Source organism: Nothobranchius furzeri, chromosome 12 (genome assembly GCF_043380555.1).
Source record: "Nothobranchius furzeri strain GRZ-AD chromosome 12, NfurGRZ-RIMD1, whole genome shotgun sequence".
Taxonomy (NCBI): Eukaryota; Metazoa; Chordata; class Actinopteri; order Cyprinodontiformes; family Nothobranchiidae; genus Nothobranchius; species Nothobranchius furzeri.
The window spans coordinates 6,863,342-6,885,724 of NC_091752.1; the positions used below are offsets into that span (position 1 = coordinate 6,863,342).

Genomic DNA, 22,383 nt, shown 5'->3' on the forward strand with positions numbered 1-22,383 from the left:
GTTCGAGCTTCAGCTGGCTGTCTGGAAGTCTGACTTTGTAGAGTTTCTGCCATCTGATTGGATAATTACATGTTTATGTTAATTTGCTAATTAAACACCTATTAAAGTGGCCATTGAGTGTGTGTTTGTGTCTTTGCTGATATATGATAAGCCCCTTTGTGAATCTTCTATTTAACTTTGTCTGGTGAACATTATTTATATAAAACGGCCGTAACATTATGACCCAGTCTCCTCTGAGCTGGCACCGACCTCCATCTTGCATCGTCTCGTCTAATCTTTAAGAAAATCGCTTAGAGATGTTAAAAATAATACGAAATGATTCGGTTCATCTGGTTCGTTCATTCATAAGAATGAAGTCTTTAGATACACATTCTGTTTACATTGAGTAAAGACAACTATTGAGGCCTTTTGCACCATGTGACAATTAAAAACGCCACTTAAGTGTTGGTGATGAATTTCCTTCATAGCCGTGGAGCTCGAGTACATTTTTCCGTGCAGAACGGCTTTATTGTATCCAGTTTGGCCTCGTTTCAAGGCCACAATGGCTTGTTGTGGGGGAGGGCAGAGGCTGCGAGGGGGAGACGCACCCCGTGAAGACATTGTGCTTAACGCTAAATACCTCAAAGGCCACATTGTCCTTCCCAGCTCTCAATTAGTCAGGTTCTCAGTGCAAAACAAAGAATTTTTTCAAACTGGATATAAAAGAAAAGCAGACTTTGTGCAGACAGGAAGCTGGATAATGTAATGAAGGACTCAGACTCTGTTTAACAAAGCCGCTCTTCACCGTCTCTCTCTGTTGATCAGGGCAAAAAGCTGAATCTGTCTGCGAGTTTCTGTTTTGGTGCTGTAAATATAGCCTGCTCGGTCTGCTGCAGCATCCAGCCTCGGGCCTCCTCAGCTCCAGGAGCTTCCTGCAGGAAGAGTGCCTGCTTGGTGGCTGTGACGGTGAGAATTAGGCGAGGGATGCAGGCTCACTCGCCCTGCGTATAGCAGCTTATCTTAGGCTAAGCTGAGGCACTAATAGCAGAGTCTGCCCTCTCTCCAGCCGGTCCGAGGGCACGGAGAGCCATCTGTCCACCCGCTCCACCGGAAAACAAAGGAGCAATCGATGACAGGAGATTCAGAGGTGCCACATCCAAAGGAGAGGAGCAGGACTTCCACACACAAGGTCAGACTGGTCTCTGGTTTTCTTCCATCGTCTTGTTGTTTTATTGGTGGAAGTCTTGAAGTCCACAGCGTTGTTTCAGGTCCAGAGAGGAACTCTAACGGGAAGATTTGTTTTAACTCTGAAATTATCCGAGCTGCTAGCTCAAACTTCACAAAACTAGAAAATTCCTATTTCAGCACATTTAGCATATTTCTAAACTGAACGTTAATCCTCTTTAGTTCATTTGAGGTACGTTTTACTGAAATAAATGAGATGTTTTCATATTTTTGGTTAAACAATTCAGACGGAAGTGATCCCGTCCGTCAACACGCAGACACTGTTCCACGTCTCCGTTTGGGATTAAAGCTCCGTTTGTTCATTGTCTGTCAGAATTCCTCTATATTATGGCTTTAATCGGGAATATTCTGCATGCTGTTTTTGTTCCTCTGGGTTTTGTTCTGAGGTCCTGAGCGTTGACTTGCTGGAGGTGACAGAAGTAGGTCAAACTGGTCTTAGCATTGTCTCAAACCCGGCCTCTTAGATCAGAAATAGGAGCTGCTGTCTGCATCGTGTGCTTGGATGTTCAGCCGTCAGTCTCTTTAGCAGACGAGGACTCTGCGTTTGGTTTTGATCTGATTTGGTTTCATGTCCAGTTTAGGTTTAGTCAATGCAGGGATGAGATGTTTACATGGTCTTATTTTATTTGTGTCAGCTGATGGAAACGCATTTCAGGGGATTACCGCTAACTGGCTTGCGTCTATGGCGTTGGATCGCCAGAGTCCGGGAATAAGTAACGCTCGCAGGACAGGGTGGGGGTGGAAATCCTCACCAACCGATTCATCATTGATGACAATTCATCTAAAAAAAAACTTTATTGATCCCAAAGGAAAACCAAATGTTAAAGCTTGTGTTATTCAGAAACAATGTTGATAATGATAAAATATTTATATAAAAATATTATTGATATGATAAATAATGAAAAAATAAAAACAGAAAAATGATTGTTATTGGTATTTTTACTTTAATGAGAAAGTTTTAGCTAGCTAGCATAAAGTCTTGCAAGCAAATGTATATTATTAATTAACTGTTGTACTCATTTATAGTTATAAAATAAAAGATTTATGGTTTGAACATTTTTTCCAGAATATTTGTTTACATATATATTTATTTATTCATTAGAACATTTATTCTATTTTCATGGCAATGTAAAAAAGAGAAAACAACAACAAAAAATGCCTAAACTATTTAACATAACAACAATACTTCCCATGACAACAGAACGAAGAAAAATCTGATGATCTCCCACCCCTTCCTACTTCCATATGGCTACAAACTGAGCAGCCGGACCAATGCCCGAATACAATAAAACACAAATAAAACACAATTACTCTTCGAACCTCAGCAGCATTACCAATGCTGGTATCAACTGTAAATTTTTCCTTTCCATGCGAGAATATTTGTTAACAGTTTTCACATTCATTTTTATACAACTTCTGCTTATACTGATACTTCAAATCAAAAGTGTTTGAACAACATTTTACATTATTTTCTAATGAGTTCCATTTTATCACACCAGTAACAGACACACATGTGTTTGAGGGTAGTTCCAGCAAAGGGTTGTTTAAAACCATTTTCCCTCCTGCTTGTCTCAATATTTGTGTTGAAAAGGCTTTGAAGTCCATGTGGTGACAGATTGTGTTATGCTCTATAAACAACTAATAAAGTTTGTAAAGAAACCAAGTCCTCCAGTTTGAGCTTCCTGACCTCAGAAACAGTCCTAAGGTATGTTCTCTTGGAGCAACTCCATTAATTATTCGTGTAGCCCTCTTTTGTAAAATAGACTAAGGCATTAAATTGGTAATATAAGAATTTCCCCATACCTCTAACCCATACATCAAATATGGCAAAATAAAAGAGCAGTACAAAATTGTCATGGCTTTGTATTTTAACATTGTGTCATGATCCTGTTCCTGCCGTGACCTGTTGCCACAGCAACCTCAGCCCGCATCTCATCAGCTCCATTCATTCCACCTGTTCCTGTCATCAACTCATCCTCCACACCTGTTTCCTCTACTATTTAAACCCCAGCCAGCTCTTCAACCATCGCCAGATTATTGAACACCCTGCTAGTAAATTCTCCAGCCTGTTACTCACCTTGTCTTCGAAGATCCTGAACCCTGCTCCCTCTCCGACCTCGCCTCTTGGATTACCCTGTCTGCTCTGCTGCATCTCTGATCTTCTGGCTCCGATCCTGCTCCATCCCCGACTTCACCTTTTGGATTTCCCTATCGGACTGTTCCCACCTCAGGCCTCCTGGTAACGACCTCATGTCTCCTGACCTAGCCTTTGCCTCTCCCCTTTTAATAAATATTCTTAAACTTGTCATTCTGTGTTGGGTGTTTTTACGGGTCCGCCAGTTTACTCATGACACATTGACCGTACTTTACTCAGAACAATAAAGTTTTTACACATTTTATTTCTGACATGCGCTATATGTGACTTCCATTTAAAATGATCATCAATGATTACTCCCAAAAACCTAAGTTCTGTCACTCTCTCAACGCTTTTTCCATTTAAAATCAGATTTCAAGATATTTTGGTTAGTAAACAGCATAAAATTTGTTTTACTTAAATTTAATGACAATATAGTTTTATTAAACCATTTCTGAAGTAGAACCATTTCTTCAACAGTCCTTCCCTGAAACAAAATTTGTATCGTCTGCAAAAATAACAAAACGTAAAATCTTAGATTGATCGCAGAGGTCATTAATACATAAAAAAAAGTTTAGGCCCCAACACTGAGCCATGAGGAACTCCACATTTTACTGTCTCCAGTGTAATTTTACAACCCATATATTCTACATATTGTCTATTCTCCAAGTAACTAATAATCCAATTAAAACCTACTCCTCTAATTCCATACATCTGTAATTTAGATTTGAAATACCAGGATTAATAGTGTCAAAATCCTTTTTAAGATCTATAAAAATTCTCCAATTCACTTGTAATGTCCTCTGTGATTTTTATCAGTGCCATAGCTGTTGAGCGAGTACTTCCAAACCCATGCTGGTTTTCATGTAATAAAGGTTTTTCTAAAAAATCAAGTAAAAAAAAAAAACGCTTCTCCAAAATTTTAGAAAATTGAGAAAGCAAGGCTGTAGGCCTATAATTTGTGAGGCAATGCTTCTCCCCAGATTTAAAGACAGGAATCACTTTTGCCACTTTCATTTTATCTGGAACCAAACCTGTATTGAAGGATAAATTAATTATATATTTTAATGGTCTAATAATAAATGTAATGATTTCTTTAACGATATACACATCTAAGCCATCACTATCACACGACTATTTAATTTTAATTCAGAAACAGCAGAAATGATTTCGCTCTCACTGACACTGCCCACAAAAAAGATTGCATAATTCTGCTTTCACCTATCCAACTTCCATTGTCCTCATTTTGTGTATAGATTTGGCAAGAGTTGGACCAACATTCATTCATCAGCCATTTTTTTCCATTTGTATCTCAACATTCTGTCCAATCATTACTTATAAACGGTCGACTACAATCTGTTTTACACCCCATAACTTCTAAGATGTTCCATGCTCCTTTGAAGTTCCTTTTGTTTTTCATAAACAGATTTGTGTATTAATCACTCTTTGCATGTCTTATTACAGTTATCAACTCATTTTTATAAGCTTTATATTTTTGTTCCACATTTACTGTCCGATATTTTACAAAGTCTCGATAAAGTTCATTTTCCTTTTCACAAGATTTCAATATACCCATCGTTATTGATTTGTCATTCAATACCTTAATTGGGAAAGTTTTGTTATATAACCCAACCATCCATCTTCTGAACCAGCTTTGTCCACGGGGGGTCGGGGGTGGGGGGGTGGGGGGGCTGGTGCCTTTCTCCAGCGGTCAAGTAGGTGGGGTACACCGTGGACAGAGAGCCAGTCCATCACAGGGCAACACACACACACACACACACACACACACACACACACACACACACACACACACACACACACACACACACACACCTAAGGACAATTTAGACAGACCAATCAACCTAACAGTCATGTTTTTGGACTGTGGGAAGGAAGCCGGAGTACCCGGAGAGAACCCACACATGCACAGGGAGAACATGCAAACTCCATGCAGAAAGATCCCAAGCCAGGAATCGAACCCAGGACCTTCTTGCTGCAAGGCAACAGCTCTAACCACTGCGCCACTGCGCAGCCTGTTATATAACCATAAATACTTTTTTTATAAATACCGTAAATCCTCTAATACAGGCCCGGGCCTGTATTTGACTCAAGCTCATCAAGCTCCAGGCCTTTATTGGAAGGAGGACCAGAATTAGAGGCAGGCCTCTGTTTCTATTTGAGCAAAATGAACTAATGGTTCGCTGGAGTTTTTGACAATTAAAATTGCGCCCACATTTTCAAAGGTAAACACATTTCTTTTAACAACGGTAGTTTCTGCTTCAGCCCTCCCCCTCCCCCTGCGCAGCGGCCGCAAACTCACTGAGAATCAGCTCCTCTAAATCTGAGACCATGGTCTTGATTCGGAAAAAGGGTAGAATGCCTTCTCCGGGTCAGGGATGAGGTCCTGCCCCAAGTGGAGGAGTTTAAGTATCTCGGGGTCTTGTTCACGAGTGAGGGAAAACTGTAGCGTGAGATCGATAGGTGGATTGGTGTTGCACCTGCAGTGATGCGGGCGTTGTACCGGTCTGTCGTGGTGAAGAGAGAGCTGAGTCAGAAGGCGAAGCTCTCGACTTACCGGTCGATCTACGTTCCTACCCTCACCTATGGTCATGAGCTTTGGGTAGTGACCGAAAGAACGAGATCGCGGATACAAGCGGCCAAAATGAGTTTTCTCCGAAGAGTGGCTGGACTCTCCCTTAGAGATCGGGCGAGAAGCTCAGTCATCCAGGAGGGGCTCGGAGTAGACCCGCTGCTCCTCCACATCGAGAGGAGCCAGTTGAGGTGGCTCGGGCATCTGGTCAGGATGGCTCCCTGGTGAGGTTTTCCGGGCACGTCCAACCGGGAGGAGACCTAAAGGCAGACCCAGGACACGCTGGAGGGACTATTTCTCTCACCTGGCCAGGGAACACCTTGGGATTCCCCCAGAAGAGCTGGCCCAAGTGGCTGGGGAGAGGGAAGTCTGGGCGTCTCGGTTTAGGCTGCTCCCCCATGACCCGGCTCTGGATAAGTGGATGAAAATGGATGGATGGATGGATGGATGGAACACACACACACACACACACACACACACACGCGCACACACACACACACACACACGCACACACGCACACGCACACACACACACACACACACACACACACACAGAGTGTGTGTTTTATTGTTAAATTCCAACTTGAAAGAAAAGTTTATTGAAGCACATTTTATTCTAAACCTTCCACACAAGGACGAATGGCACTCGAGTTATGGAAGAATGTTTGCCCACTCATCTTCTGTACTCGTCTCTCCTCTGTCCGGTCACAGGGACCTGGTGTCTGACACCTGTAGCCTCAGGTGGGAGGTGGGGCCGCATGGACAGGTCTCCAGTCCACAGAGACGACCAGTCACACACTAACTCACACCTGTAGGGACAATGAGAGCCTCCAGTTAGGATATATTCCTTTCTAGGAAACATTTAAAGTGACCAACCTGCCTGGTGACTCATCAAACTCCATTGTACTCTTTATACAGTTGAGTTTGTTTTGGTCAAATCAAAATGTCACTGCTCCGCCTTTTAGCTCCAGAGAAGATTTAGGCCTAGTCCACACGTAGCCGGTTTTAAAAAAAAAAACGAATATCCGCCCCTCCAAAAACTTGCATCCACACCACCTCGTTTAAAAAAAAAACTCTGTCCACACGTACCCGGATCAATACGTTGTTAAGGACATGCCAGACCTGTAGGCGGCAGTACTTCCCCCGTTCTTAACCTCGTCCTTCGTCTGTGGTCTTCAGCAAGGAGCAGTAATTCCTCTTGCAAAAACAAACAAGCAAAAAGCGCTTGGACAATTGATAAAGCGAGCGCAGCTCTGAGGGCATCCATGCTGTCGGCTAGTGTAAACACAGGTCGCACACGTGATGTCAGCATTTTTTTGTCGCGGAAAGTGACGTTGCGGACCTTAAAACTCCGGTTTTGTCTGTCCACACACAGACACCCAAAACGGAGAAAACGCAGATCTTCACTTTGGCCGGAGTTTTTAAAAAGATCCATTTTCGTGTGACAAAACTCCGTTTTCGTGTGGATGACAGACCAAAACGTAGAAAAATATCTACGTTTTGGCAGATCCCCGGCTACGTGTGGACAGGGCCTTATCCTCCATGTTCCTCCTCACAAATGAGCCCATTCCTCAAAATGCCAAGAGGCTGTTAAACTCTTAGAGCGGCACTCGTTTGTGCTCCGGGTCAGCTCATCAGAGGTCTTCAGGGTTTACAAACATCTACTCATAATTCTCTTATTCAACGACTTCTCCTACCTATAATCAGTTCTTCAGTCTACATTTGGTCCTGCTCAAAATGTAAATTTTACGGAGGCCCATTTGGTCCACTGCGCCGCCCATTCTGGATCGCACCCTTCTTCATTTCTCATGCAAACACAAAGACGTGCACACACGGCGACAACAGAGTCAACATTGTGTGGGTTTGTGGGTGCCATTAAGAGACGAGTCACACTAAGATCACTTGATCAGCACGAGTGGCTTCCTTCGTGTCACAGTGAGGTCACACAGCTTTGATTTAGTGTGAAGGATTCTTGAAAGAGATTGTTTTTTAGCTGCTTAACTAAAAGCTAATTATTCTAACTTTAGAGAGTTTCCAACAGATGTATCAAAGACACATCAATCCATCCTTCTGCAGACTTGGAACAGGAAGCTATCCCATAATGCATTGTACCATAAACCGTTAAACCCCAAACGGCTGAGGGGAAAGCTCTTAACCAGTGTTTTTACATAAGAAATACAAATATTAAAAGAGCAACTCACCCCCTACCAGAGTATTACTCTACTCCCACTTCCTGTTTGAAAAATGCAACAAATACTGTTGCCTAGCAGACCGAGAGGGCGGAGCCGCTAACAAATACACACACAGGTTCACAACGACATTGTGACATCATATGGTACCAGCAAATGTTCTACGGTACCCCTTAGCCAATAGCAATGGGAGATTTAAATTCAAATGCAGTGCAGAGATTTTACCTGACAACGGCACAACACTGACAATTTTAGGCAGAACAATTAAATTTTAAGCAAAATGCACTAAAGTGCAAAACTATTGACTACACGTGTCTGCAGCACGATTAGACACACATTTATATGATTTATCAGAAAACAAAGTTGTTTTGGGGGTGACTTGCTCTTTAAATAACTTTGGATAATCTTTTCTGACCTTTAGTGTTTAAATTTGCGGTGAGCGTGTTGGACACACGTTTTTTAATTAAACAGAAGGCATTGCTACAAGGACCAGTTTGGTGTGCCACCCCAAAATGTTCTCTGGCCCCCTGAATACATTTTTCTGGAAGAACCTCTGCTGCCCAGCCACTTGGACCAGCTCCTCCGGGATATCCTTGGGTCTTTGCTGGCCAGTCTCTCCAGAGTGTCCTGGTCTTTCTGGCATCCTCCGGTCGGACGTGGCCGGAAAACCTCACCAGGGAGGCGCCTTGTTTTGGATACATACTTTTTTTTTTTATTGAATAAAAACAAATAAAGGAGCAATGCAATACATCACCTCAGGCTAAACTATCCCAGAGTTACCATAGGGACCAGTTTGATGTGTCGTCGTCTTCCTCCGCTTATCCGTGGCCGGGTCGCGGGGGCAGCATCCCAACTAGGGAGCTCCAGACCGTCCTCTTCCCGGCCTTCTCCACCAGCTCCTCTGGCAGGACCCCAAGGCGTTCCCGGACCAGATTGGAGATGTAAACTCTCCAACGTGTCCTGGGTCGACCCGGGGGCCTCCTGCCGGCAGGACATGCCCGAAACACCTCCCCGTGGAGGCGTCCGGGAGGCATCCTGACCAGATGCCCAAACCACCTCAACTGACTCCTTTCGATTTGGAGGAGCAGCATTTCTACTCCGAGTCCCTCCCGAATGTCCGAGCTCCTCACCCTATCTCTAAGGCTGAGCCCGGCCACCCTACGGAGGAAACTCATTTTGGCCGCTTGTATCCGCGATCTCGTTCTTTCGGTCATTACCCAAAGCTCAAGACCACAGGTGAGGATTGGGACGTAGATCGACCGGTAAATCGAGAGCCTGGCTTTCTGGCTCAGCTCCCTCTTCACCACGACAGATCGGCTCAGCGTCCGCATCACTGCAGATGCTGAACCAATCCGCCTGTCGATCTCCCGATCCTTCCTACCCTCACTCGTGAACAAGACCCCGAGATACTTAAACTCCTCCACTTGAGGTAGGACCTCTCTCCCGATGTTTTATGTGCCACCCCAAAAACGTCTTTGGCCCCGTCTGGCCACCCCATCAAAATTTTCTGGAGGCGCCCCTGTATAGGCAGCTCAGCTAGCTTAACTTCCCGCACAGCTGCTCCGATCTGGGAATGCGTGCTTTGTGTGAATGGAGGGGTGTGTGCAGAGGAGTGATTTGGCGGATGGTTTAGGATCCAGTCATTAAGAACGGGACATTTAGTTTGACTGGAAGAGGTTTTTCTAGGATTGCACATTTCAGAGATGATTAAAATGATTATTAAAAACAAAGTTTAATTTATTAGTGACCACCTGCATGTAAAAAACATTTCAAACAACATGGCATCAAATGCTCCAGAAAAACACCTCCTTGACCCCTTTAAATGGAAATGCATGACATCTGTATGCATCAGTATTTGACCTTGGAATAAAACTTTGTTATATCAGTGAAACGCCACCAGAAGCTCTGTGTGCTCTGGCCGAGTGCCTCCTCAATTTTACGTGTCATTTCCCGAAACACTGAGGCGCTTGTTTCACACAGGCCTCTGTTCTTGTTGCAGCATTTTCTTTAAAGCCTGGACAACACGGAGGATGTCATTCAAAGAAGAAATGGCTTCAGACAGTCTGAATGTGACGCTAACACTGAGGCTGCTGATGCACGGAAAGGTACTGAGGGTCAGAACGAACCGCTGTAACCTGGTCCTTACTGTTTTACATCTGTCCTTTCCCCTTTTCTCTTGTTTTACAGGAAGTTGGCAGCATAATTGGAAAGGTAAACTTAGTTGACTTTTATTTTACACAACTTTGTTGCTTTTGCATCCCCCATATTACGTGTATTTGTGTGATTTCAGAAAGGAGAAACGGTCAAGAAAATGAGAGAGGAGGTGAGTGAATGAAATAAAACCTAAAGAAGTCAGAGGTGTGAGTCACAGCAAGCCAAAGCTGGAATAACGGTGAGGCTGGGTTTCTAGAGCGGCGCTCGCATCAACATTTCAGAGGGTTCGTCTCCTGAGAGGATCGTTACCATCACAGGACCAACGGAGGGAATCTTCAGAGCTTTCTCCATGATCGCGCAGAAGTTTGAGGAGGTGAATCCAAACACTCCACAGGAGCTTCCTTTAGCCGATCGTCATGAACTCCTCAAGAACGTTTCTGTCCTTGAACAACGTGGGGTGCCGATTGTGAAATAACACATGGTCAAATTAACAGCAACATTTTGTCGAATCTAGATAAGAAAAAACAATAAATGTCAGGATTTATTTTACTTTCAGAACATTTAGGAAGTTAAAGGTTGAATATTTAATAAAAAGCTATATGTTTAAAAAATAATACCTCCACGAGGCGTTAAGAGGTGTGCAGAAGGATGGCACAGTATTTGCTTTAAAGCTTTAATTTAATAAAATAAGTAAGTCATTATTTTGGCGGGCTGGGTTTGTGCTTACATCCACCAGCCAATGGAAGGCGCCGCTGCAGGTTGCCCAACAGTCCAATCGGCACAGCGAGGCTGGCCCTGTGGAAAATGGTGGACTCGGCAATTCAAGCAGCTGCTTCTGAGTCCAGAAGACGTTGTTATCCTGCTCAGAAGAGGAGCGAGCGTAAAAGATCTAAAACCAGGGTGAGGTTAGGTGAAGCCTACGACCCTAATTTCACCAATCGGCAGCGAGCCTGGCATCCCGACGGACGGAAACCTTGTTCTGTTGTTGCAACTACACCCTCCACACACTAGATGTCTCTGGAGTTCATGTTTCATGTTCAACCTTAAAATGTTGTATCGTGTCTAAACGTTTAAACGCAGATCTAAACAACAGTTTTACAATAAATGTGCAGAATCAAGTCTAATATATGAAATTAAATCCAAACATTTTAAATTTAAGCTACATAAAAATAAATCCCAATATTCTGAATCAAGTCTAAATATAAAGTTTTTCAAATATATAGAGGGGAGTCTAATAATAAAATTAAATCTAAATGTTAAATAACTACTACAGATTGTTAAAGTTTATTTCAAAGATTAATGAAGCCTAAACAAAATTATTTCTAAACATTTGAAACGGTCTACGGAGCGGAAATGTCACATTTTCATCTGCACCTCTTAATAATGAGAACCACTTTTTTCCACTTGTCCCTCAGGATATTGCTGCAGCGATGACGAACAGCAACGTGACGAGCAAACCACCTGTGACACTTCGCCTGGTCTTTCCGGGCAGCCAGTGTGGCTCTCTGATAGGAAAAGGAGGCTCAAAGATTAAAGAAATCCGCGAGGTTGGAGCGTTTTTTTCTGTTTTTTTGTCCCTGACTGAACATGCTGCTGGTGCAAGTCCCAGTTTTAATCCACATCTGCACGTGCCTTTTTAAATATCTGAGCATGCATCACCTTCTGGCTTTCAGCCGCTCCCCACATGTCAAGGTGCTTCCAGGTTAATGTGTGGGTGTTTGAAAGACTACCTCAGGATGGATGATAGCGTGCTCTTTTCAGCGGTAAACAGCCCTTGTCTCCTCTGTTGTTTGGTGATTTAAAGACTACAGGCGCTCAGGTTCAGGTGGCAGGCGACATGCTGCCAGACTCAACCGAGAGGGCTGTCACCATCTCCGGCACTCCACAGGCCATCACTCAGTGTGTGAGACACATCTGCTCTGTAATGCTGGAGGTGAGTGATGTCACACGGTAGACGATCTTCATGTCCAACAGCTCTGTTCAGGCTCTGACTGACTCACACTTATATAAAAAATATATAGTGACCAGTGTGGTTCACTAAGAAACCGTGTGACACGTGTCCTCTCTGAACGACGATGGGTCTCCTCCTGAATTAGATGCAGAAAGGAAACAGACAGAAAACAGTCAAGTCAGAAAAATCCAGTCTCTTCTGTGTTGCAGGGAAGAGTAGCATTCATGGCCCCGCCCACCATAGTTTGGGGGCGCCCACACGAAGGAGATAGCTTGTCGTGGCTAGTAGAAGCTAACCATTAGCAACTCTACAACATGGTGGAACACGGTGAGGCTTGTGTTATTAGCAGTGTTGGGCAAGTTACTTCAAAACTGTAATGCATTATTTATTACTTGTTACCCTCATTTTAAAGTAATTCATTACATTACAGTATTACTGATTTTAAAATGTAAGGCATTACACTACGTTTGCATTACTTTAAGTTACGTTCACCAAAACAACTTCAATATGAATCTGGTCATGTGACGCTCAGTGAGCTCATGACATATATGTGGAAAGTGATGTGGTGTCTGAGCTAGGATTGCTGTTAACAACAGTCAGATATAATAACAGTGCTTTAAAATGATTGTTTATTAAATAAAAGCAACAACATTCTGTACTCTCAGCACGCTGCCATCTTATAGAGCCATCTGAGCAGGGAGTGAGGTGGTGGGGGCTCCAAGCCTATATTTGCCTTGGACCTCAAATGCCTTGATACGGCCCTGGATGTGGGACTGACTTCTGGGGTGATCTGATTCTATCACATGTATAAATATTAAATGCGTATATATTATTGTTTTTCACTGGTAAAAAATGTGTATTGGGGATAAATCTACCTACTTTTTTTCTTTTCAAGCACTTTGTTTTGTTTTCTTTTCTTGATTTTATTCGAATAATTTCCTGTCCTTTCTCTCTCTAACCTCCTGCGTGCTGCATGATTTCTCCGTCTTCCAGAAAAACTGTTTCCTAGATTTCCTACTTTGTAACGATCAGCCAAAGGGATCTACCGAACGCAAAAAAAAGAGCTTAATATGCGCTGCGCTCCAGCAACAATGAGTTGAAATCACTGGGGCACAGATTATGAACTCAGCTGAAAAGTACATGAAGTACTAGAGAATACGGGCAGATATAAACGATCACAAACAAATTACTTTGTTTTGGTGGAGCGATTTTGTGAATATAACAGCGGCCGCGCGCAGGACGCAGCTGGAGTATTTGAGCCGTTACCGCTGCGTCCTCTCTGCTCATAGAATGCCCGCAAAGCTGAGTCCATAAATGACGTCATATGTGTGGATACTGGATCTTTTTTCAGGCTTCCCAATTTGAATTTTTAGGAAACCCGCATCTTGATTCTGGGTTTAAAAATGCGTTGTAATTACCGCGTTACTGACAATTGTACCGAGTAAATATTACCATTTTTTCCCTGTAATGCCTTACATTACCACATTACAGCAAAAAGCAATGCATTACAGTAATTAATTACTTTTGTACCGCGTTACTCCCAACACTGGTTATTAGTGGAGATAAAACACCAATGTCGCATTTTTACCCAAGAAAATAGGTTCGAAAATATTCTGAGTTTTGTTAATGAAGGCAGTAGAAGCTTCTGTCAGCCAATCAGACGCGAGAGCTTTGCATATCATGATCATTAGTGGTTAAAGCTCATGATCCTGTCTCGCCCACTCCTCCCACAACTTGGAACAGGAGCGCCACCGGCACTTAGTCATACCAAACCACAGCAGATCTGAGACCTTCATGATACCTGCTGTTGGGCTGTAGAGGAGTTTTCTACTCTGTTGCATGTTGGCGTTCCCTTGAGCTGTGATTACGCCCTGAAGGGGGCCGTCGGCAGGCACACTACTGCCTGCCACTAAACATTCTCCTGATATTAACTATTTACTTTTTAACATAGAAGTGCTGCTCAAACTGATCCAGGTTCTGTTGGAGGTTTCTTCCTGTTCAAGGGGAATTTTCCTCTCCACTGTCGCTACATGCTTGTTTAGTGTGAGGACTGTTGGGAAGTTTCTGACACTGGTCGGTGGCTGAATGCTATCTGCTGGGCTTCCTTACAGAGAGGACGTTTACCTAATTGGAAAAATGAACTGAACTGATAAAAAGATTCGATTGAAATGCTTACAGCTGCACAGTGGTGCAGTGGCTAGCGCTGTGGCCTTGCAGCAAGAAGGTGCCGGATTCAAATCCCAACCTGGGGCTTTTCTGTTTGGAGTTTGAATGTTCTTCCTGTGCGTGCGTGGGTTCTCTCCGGGTTCTCCGGCTTCCTCCCACAGTCCACAAACGTGTCTATCAGGTTGACTGGTCTCTCTAACTGGCAACCTGTCCTGGGTAGCAGCCCGCTGCGACCCCGCGTGGACAAGCGGGTTTAGACGATGGGTGGATGAAATGTTTACTAAGTGCCTGACTCTGGTTGGGATTGGGTGCTATGTTAATTTGATTTTAGATGTTCAGATAAATCTGTAGGGGCATTTTCAGATGGGTGAAGAGTTTGTAACTTGCTGCTTTATCAACTAAATGTTTCATTGGTGGATGAAAGATTTGCTGCAGCTTCAAAGTTCCCAGAATTCTCTGGGTCTTTGAGTGGAAGGTGTTTCACCTGTGACCAACACTCGGCTATATGCTAGTCATATTTCTGTGTCGAAAGGGAAGTGATTTTATATTCTAACCTTCACCGTTGGACATAAATGTTTGGGTAAAGACCGAAAGACTGAGATTAGAAATACAAGCAGCAGCAAACATCTGCGCCCACCCCTCATGATGCGACGAGGAGCTTAGAGATCAGAACAGAGTCGCTCCTCTTTCAGCATCTGGTCAGGAGGTTTTCTGGTTTCCTTCCAAGGGAGTTTTCCCAGACACGTCCGACCGGGAGGAGACCTCGGGGCGGACCAGGACTCGCTGGAGAGATAGTCTCTCACAGCTGGCCTGTGAAGGCCTAAGGGTCGGCCTGCAGGAGGACCCTGGGGAGGGAAAGAGAGAGAGAGATGAACGGTGATCTCGGCTTAGGCTCTTATCCCCGTGACGCGGTCTTGGAAAAGCGTCAGAAAATGGAAGGGGAGATAGAGTGTTACTGTTTAGTTCACAGATCTTCATATTTGTGCTAAAACATTTAACATTTTGATGAATTCCTCCTAGCCAAGTGTTTCAGGTATAGATTTGGCTGTTGGTATCCAACAGAGCAGAGGTTTTATCACAGCAACGGGTCAGGGTTCACTAACCGCGTCTCGGCTGTAAGACAACCAACTGTTTTCTCTTTGTCTGGTTGTCCCCAGTCGCCACCAAAAGGAGCCACCATTCCCTACCATCCCAAGATCCTGGCCACTGGAGCGCACGCGGTGTTAGCGCCACAGCACCCTGCACAAGTAAGTGGTCATGCAAGAGTGATCGAAGTGATGAAAACAGAAAAACAGGAAGCAGCAGCGTCACACCACTCAGTAATCGTATTTTCGCTGCTACAGTCCAAACGTGCAGGTCGAACCGCACGTTGTGAGGATGTAGGAATCATAATTATGGGATAGTAAAGTGGACTTTTGGCCTGTAGGTGAAGGTTTATGAAACCTGAGAGTGAAATCCACATGTTTCATGTCTGGGCAAGCTGCTGTCCTGGATTTGGCACAGCGCGCTCTGACCCATCAGACATCTGTTTATGTTATTGGATTTTCAGCCACAGTCAAAGAGGCCAAAAAAACCCAGCAGATGACATTTAAATGAAATTCCATCAGATCTATACTCACCCGAGCCGAGGAAAAATGGAAAGGAATGGATTTTTGCTGCTCTGTGCTGTGTGGTGATGTTCTGTTTTGTGTGGCATGCTGGAACACGTCTGTCATAGTCACGGTCCCCTTCTCCTCTCTCCTCTCTTCAAGGCCTTTGCTATACCAGGGCAGTATGCGTTTGCACATCAAAATGTAAGTATGTTGGTCTCGCTTGCCTGTTCTTCTGGTCTGCTCCTGACCAAACCTTCTAAACCACCACAGCATCCTTTCCATGCCCCACTCTGCAGCGACGAATCATCAGTAACCCTGATTACTAACGCCGACCCACACTAGCATTAACTTCAGTGGAAATGAGTGTCTGATCGGCTGTAGCTGGAGCCACGTGTGACGTATTTGCTGATGACGATGTGTTGAACTCTGCATGCTCTCTCGGGACGTTCGTGTCCTCACATTGAAGCAAACTGTGATGTTTGTGAACTTCAGATTGATTCTGTATTGTAGATGTCAGATCCTCTGAAATAATCCAGTTTGATTGGTTAGCTCTAACTTCCTTCCTACCCTGCAGTTGACCAAGCTTCACCAGTTGGCTATGCAGCATATCCCCCTCCCTTCCCTTGGGCAGAGCAACCCTACCTTTCCTGGTACGTACCCACGGCCCCCCGGGGAAGTCTGTCTCTCCCTCTGTCTTCATTCCTCTTTGAATCACACATCAACACGCGCTGTCACTTCAGCGAGGATCAGTGATGTCTCAGAGACTTTCACAGTTTCCTGTTTTTATTTTACTTTTTAGAGAGGAACACACGGATGGCCTTTGGCCTGGTGCATCTGCTTCTAGCTGGTGAAAATATATATATATAAAAAAAGTAAAACCATAAAAGCATTGTGCCTGAAACATTTATAACACAATACACTGATCAGACACATCCGAGTGGGGAAAAATAGCCTAAAAAAGCATGATCTAGTTAAAGAGCAAGTCACCCCCTACCAGTTTCTTACTCAACTCCCACTTCCTGTTTGAAAAATGCAACAAATGCTGTTGCCTAGCAGACCGAGAGGGTGGAGCCGCTAACAAATACACACACACACACACACACACACACACACACACACACACACACACACACACACACACACACACACACACACACACACACACAGGCTCACAACGACATTGTGACATCATATGGTACCAGCTAACATTCTAGGGTACTTCTTAGCCAATAGCGATGGCAGATTTAAATTCAAATGCAGTGTAGAGTTTTTACCTGACAACGGCACAACACTGACAGTTTTAGGCAGAAAATTTAAATTTTACCTAAAATGCACTAAAGTGCAAAACTATTGACTACAAGTGTCTGCAGCACGATTAGACACGCATTTATACAGTTTATCAGGAATAAAATGTTGATTTGGGGGTGACTTTCTCTTTAAAGACCATCTTTTTTCTGATAAACTATATAAATGTGTGTCTACTCGTGCTGCAGACACTTGTAGTCAATAGTTTTGCACTTTAGTGCATTTTAGGTAAAATTTAAATTTTCTGCCTAAAACTGTCAGTGTTGTGCCGTTGTCAGGTAAAAACTCTGCACTGCATTTGAATTTAAATCTGCCACCGCTATTGGCTAAGAGGTATGCTATGATGTAAACTGGTACATTATGATGTCACAATGCTGTCATGAGCCCGTGTGTGTGTATTTGTTAGTGGATCCGCACTCGGTCTGCCAGGCAACAGCATTTGTTGCATTTTTCAAACATGAAGTGGGAGTGGAGTTAGACTCTGGTAGGGGGTGACTTGCTCTTTAAAGATCCCGATCTAGATATTTGTTATTTGGGGCAAAGGGTCGCCGTGGCAACGCTCAGTTCCTGATCTCTATTGTTTTATGTGTCATAATTAATGCAACACCGATACTTGCTGGGCCTTTCCACCGGACGAGTAAGCGTTGCGTAACAGATTATGAGCATTTTGTAAAGCACGTTGGAGTCCTCTGACTCTGAAAGCTGCTATAAAAGTGCAGGGCATCTATCGTTGTACTCACTAGCAGCCGGGGTGGACTGGCCTATCTGGCATTCTGGCACTGTCCCGGTGGGCCGCTTAGCCAAGTGGGCCACCTGCCCAGCTTGGGCCGTCCCAAACCAAGCCCCCGTCTCACATGCGGTTATAGAGACAGGTCCGCGAGCATCACACACAACTCCCCGTCCCTCCTCCCACATTTGGCGGGATGGACGAGTCGCGAGCAGCAACCTCCCCTGCCGAGGCCCGACTGTTCATAATAATGCCATGGCCAAATTTTGGTCCCAGTCCACCCCTGCTAGCACCAGTGGGTCCCATCACACTGGGAATGTTTCAGATGTGAAAGGCATCAAAAGCTGGTCCCGCGAGGTCACAAAATCACATGAGAATTGCAAGATCACGCGTGATTTCGCCAGGTCATGTGATAACAAACAAGGAGAAAGACAGCAGCAGGTATCCAGAAAGGTCTGTGGTTAGGGTTCGGTTTACACTGCACTTGTGTTTGACTTCCTGTCTGGACCGATTTGAACAGCTGAGCCAGACGTGTTCAGGAAGCATCGCTCACAAAAAAAAAATAGACCGTAAATTTATCGGAGCAACGTGACAAAACACGTCTGAGACCGATCCAAAGCAAAATGCTTTGGAAACGCAGCTAACGCCGCCATGACAGCGGCTGATTGCTGCTCGCTTCGTGGACATTAAGCTTACCGAGCCAGGTCGGAGACACGACTGCTGTCATCGGGAGCAGGAGGTGGGCTCGGGGAGGCCACCAACCAATGAGCGCCGTGTTAGAAACCTCTGAGTTGGTTTCACTTTCGCTCTGATTAATTCAAGGCCCAAACCCCCCATTTGATCAGAACTAGGATTGGGATTAGGGTTAGGACTAAAATAATCCATGAAACCTGAGCTGGTTTTCTCTCATCTCTGCAGTTTGTGTGTTTTTCATCGGCCGCTCACATTAAAGCAGGTCAGCACATGTACAGGTTTTATCTGGTTCGATCACCAGATATATAAACACCGTTGGCCTTTTAAAGCATCGCCCATCGGTGTTTATAAATCCTGCGTAACTACATTTCACAGCAGAAATTGGGGACAGAAGAATCTTGATCTGGAAATCCCTAATCCCCTAAATAAATGTTTAATTACACCTCAGCATTTATTTCCTTCTTCGTCCCAAATTTTCACCCCGTCACCCCCTCGTGATCCCCCTCCTTTACCTCTGCAACATTTCTGCACTAAATCTAATATCGTCTTGACCGGACCGTTCCTGTCCTCTTTCCACCCCCACGTTCATTTATTCTGCCACACCCAACTACACCCAATACACCACGTGCTTACTGAGTGCTCAGACAGAACTGGAGTCATGGCTGCGCTCACCTCAGCTGATAAGGATGAATGTTTTATGTTTCTACAGAAACGTTTCTTATCATTTCCGCCCTTTGTTTGTTAAGTACCACATGACCCTGTGGAAGTAGGAGAACTTGTTAAGCCATGAAAGTGGAAACCGTTAGCTCAGTGCTGTTGTTAGCATTCCTTGTGCCACTTTGCAGGACTGGATGCTTCCGCCCCCTCAGCGACACAAGACCTGGCGATACCTAACGACGTAAGTGTAAAATTGCTTCTGTTCCCCCACTGAAACCTGCATCCGCATCAGACTAAACGCTCCGGGATGGCTATAATGAGGGATTTTGGGCTGCAGACGTTATGCACAACGTTTCTGTTAGACTCGGTCCTCCCTGACCCGTTGTGGAGGTCAAAGGGTCGTAGCAACACAGAAATGTATTTGTGCACAAATCCACAAGCGTTTTGTAAACACTGTGTTTTTACAAGAATGAGCGTAATCTTCATTAAAACTGTCTTTCAGTGCACTTCGGCTTCAAGTCTGGCAAAATGGTCCTTCCAAAATATCAGTCATGTCAGTTGTTTTTTAACTGAAATTAGCTCTGAGTAAAACAGAGTTGTTCAGCGCGAAGCACCGTTGTGTGTTATTAGAGTTCCGGAGTCTGGCTTTAGTCTGATGAGATGCGACCGGGCGTTTGCGCTAATCCATCCTCCCATCTTGTGTTTTTCACGTCTGATTCCTGGAGAGCACCGAGACACGGGCTCCGTTGTTATTTACGTGCTTCCAATCTCCCCCTCTGCTAGTTTATTGGCTGCATAATTGGAAGACAAGGCAGTAAAATCAATGAGATTCGTCAAGTCTCCGGAGCCCACATCAAAATCGCCAGCGCCACTGATGGCTCGACCATGCGCCAAGTCACGATCACGGGATCGCCGGGCAGCATCAGCGTGGCCCAGTACCTCATCAACGCCAGGTAAGGCATTATGCAGGGCCGCCACGTCCTGCGGAGCTCCGCTTGCTGCGTAGTGATAAGATGAGCAGGCGGCGTGTTGTTGTAAAGGGCAGACTTGTTGTTCAGGGTGAGGCTGGATTTGTTCCAGCTCACCGCTCCCTTCTTTTCGACTGCATTATAATCCTCATTGTCTGCTTCTTTTTTTTAACACGTTCCTTCTTTTATTTTTGTTTCTCCTCTCTCAACTCCCTTCTCCTTTGTCTCACCCCCCCCCCATCCCCTTGTCATTTATCTTCTCTTAACCCGTCCACCAATCATCTCACCTCCCCGGGCCTGCAGCCTAGAGATGGCTAAATATACCATGCAGGTTGCTTCCTCCGCGACCCCCGTTGATCTGGCCATGAGCTACTCACAGACCGCTCCCTCCGCCTCCACCGCTGCTACTCCCATGACCGTCCTGGCAGCCAGCACCCCATCTCCCACCACCATTAACGTCCACTCTCCTTCCACCCTACCAGCCATCCAAAACCCACACTATGCCATGCCCATCTCTAGCCTCCTTGGCATGAAAACCCTCCCTGTCTTAGCTGTCCACTCAGCGACTGCCCCCAGCCTAACCCCGGGTTTGTCCCCTTATGCTGCGAAAATGCCAACTTCTGGCATCAAAAAATCTGATCGGAAGAAGTTCTCCCCCTACTGATGCCCGCTCAGGTCCCATCAGAGCAGCTCACCGATGAGAGGTTATAGGACGGACGGGCGTTTAGGTTTTTCTCTACGGTAACGTTTGTTTTTTTGTAATCCGAGACCAAATTAGACAGCGAGTGAGATAAAAGTAGAGTCAAAAATGTCTTCTGTAATGAAACGAGGCAGCAGCGAGGGATATTAATTTCACTTTATTACGTGAACATGCATAACAATTAACTCAGGATCCTATTAGTATTCAGGGAAAATGTACTATTTAAATGGAATCATGTTCCTGAGCTTTAAAAGAGCACTTACCGCAGGAGTCGCAATTTCCATAATGACTTCTTTTTTTATTAGTTTTCTTTCTGTGTGGCTTTATTACAGAAAACAAACGGCCAGGATCGCTGTTTGTTGGCCGCAGGCTGTTGGTTTTGCCCATAGAAATAGGTCTCTAAAGGCATTTTATGACAATTTTACAGAATGTTCCTGTGTCAAAATACACATTTTATCTTATAATAGTATAGCTTCCTGAACAACCTCAGTTTGGAGAAACAGCTGATTTACTTTGGGACTGATGAGCTAACAGCTAGTCTGTGTGCAGACAAGATCAAATGTAGTTTTTAAACATTTAAACTACAAATGTTTATGATATTTCGTGCAAAGTTTTTTGATAAACATTTACACCGCTTTAACTTACAAATATAAAATGTTACTATCCAGTATTAATTTGGATCAGTGGGACTTTGTAGACATAAAAACAAACATTAACTTTGAATGCTTTTAAGAGTAAATATTAAAACTTTGAGGCTAAAAAACATTTTAAAAATGAAGCCCAATGTCACTTAACCACATAAGTAGATTAAAATAAGTTAAACAAAACAAAAACTAAAGGCAGAAGGGGTGGTATAGGAAGAAAACCTTGCTTTTTATCAAACAGCAAAAAATAATCTAAATGATCAAAAGTTGGTATTAGATAAGCAAGAATGCACATTCTGTTGGCAAATTCATGTTTTATTTCTCTGTTTGTTTAATGTCTTTTTCACTAATGCATAAAAACCATCCAGTACAGTAAATCCCATCAGCCCTTGTCTGTCCTAAGTGGAGCATCAGGATTAGTACCTTCACCAGAAACCGGCCCTATCCGGTCCAATACATGTCTACTGCCTCCTGGTGGAGGATCTACAGATAGCAAAGCCTATTTTATTGCTTTAATATAATCACATAAAACAAAAAACATTAAAACACATTATTAGACAAAAATGCTTCAATTTTAAATCTGGATTTTTATAAATGACTTCACACTCCAGGTATTAACTCATTCACTGCCAATGTCGACTAAAGTCGTCATTTGCATTTTTTTTACCGTTTGGGCATCGGAACGAGCCC

General features: G+C 44.1%; 1 protein-coding gene across 3 annotated transcripts in view; it reads left to right on the forward strand.

The window, feature by feature from the left end:
• The first annotated feature begins 811 nt into the window (after positions 1–811).
• Positions 812–22,383, forward strand: part of zgc:110045 (poly(rC)-binding protein 3) — a 31,818-nt gene continuing 10,246 nt past the window's right edge. Inside the window, exons 1-14 of one of the 3 annotated variants that reach the window (XM_070542183.1) lie at positions 812–945; positions 1,046–1,168; positions 10,136–10,241; positions 10,324–10,347; positions 10,427–10,459; positions 10,547–10,663; positions 11,706–11,837; positions 12,095–12,223; positions 15,565–15,654; positions 16,159–16,200; positions 16,574–16,649; positions 19,570–19,622; positions 20,165–20,334; positions 20,653–21,145. In XM_070542183.1, coding sequence (XP_070398284.1) covers positions 10,167–10,241; positions 10,324–10,347; positions 10,427–10,459; positions 10,547–10,663; positions 11,706–11,837; positions 12,095–12,223; positions 15,565–15,654; positions 16,159–16,200; positions 16,574–16,649; positions 19,570–19,622; positions 20,165–20,334; positions 20,653–21,013 — 1,302 coding nt within the window. In that variant the 5' untranslated portion in view covers positions 812–945; positions 1,046–1,168; positions 10,136–10,166 and the 3' untranslated portion in view covers positions 21,014–21,145. Of the gene's footprint in view, positions 946–1,030; positions 1,169–10,135; positions 10,242–10,323; positions 10,348–10,426; positions 10,460–10,546; positions 10,664–11,705; positions 11,838–12,094; positions 12,224–15,564; positions 15,655–16,158; positions 16,201–16,573; positions 16,650–19,569; positions 19,623–20,164; positions 20,335–20,652; positions 21,146–22,383 lie in introns of those variants that run through there. The other 2 variants (XM_070542184.1, XM_015944119.3) reach the window with 2 other exon arrangements.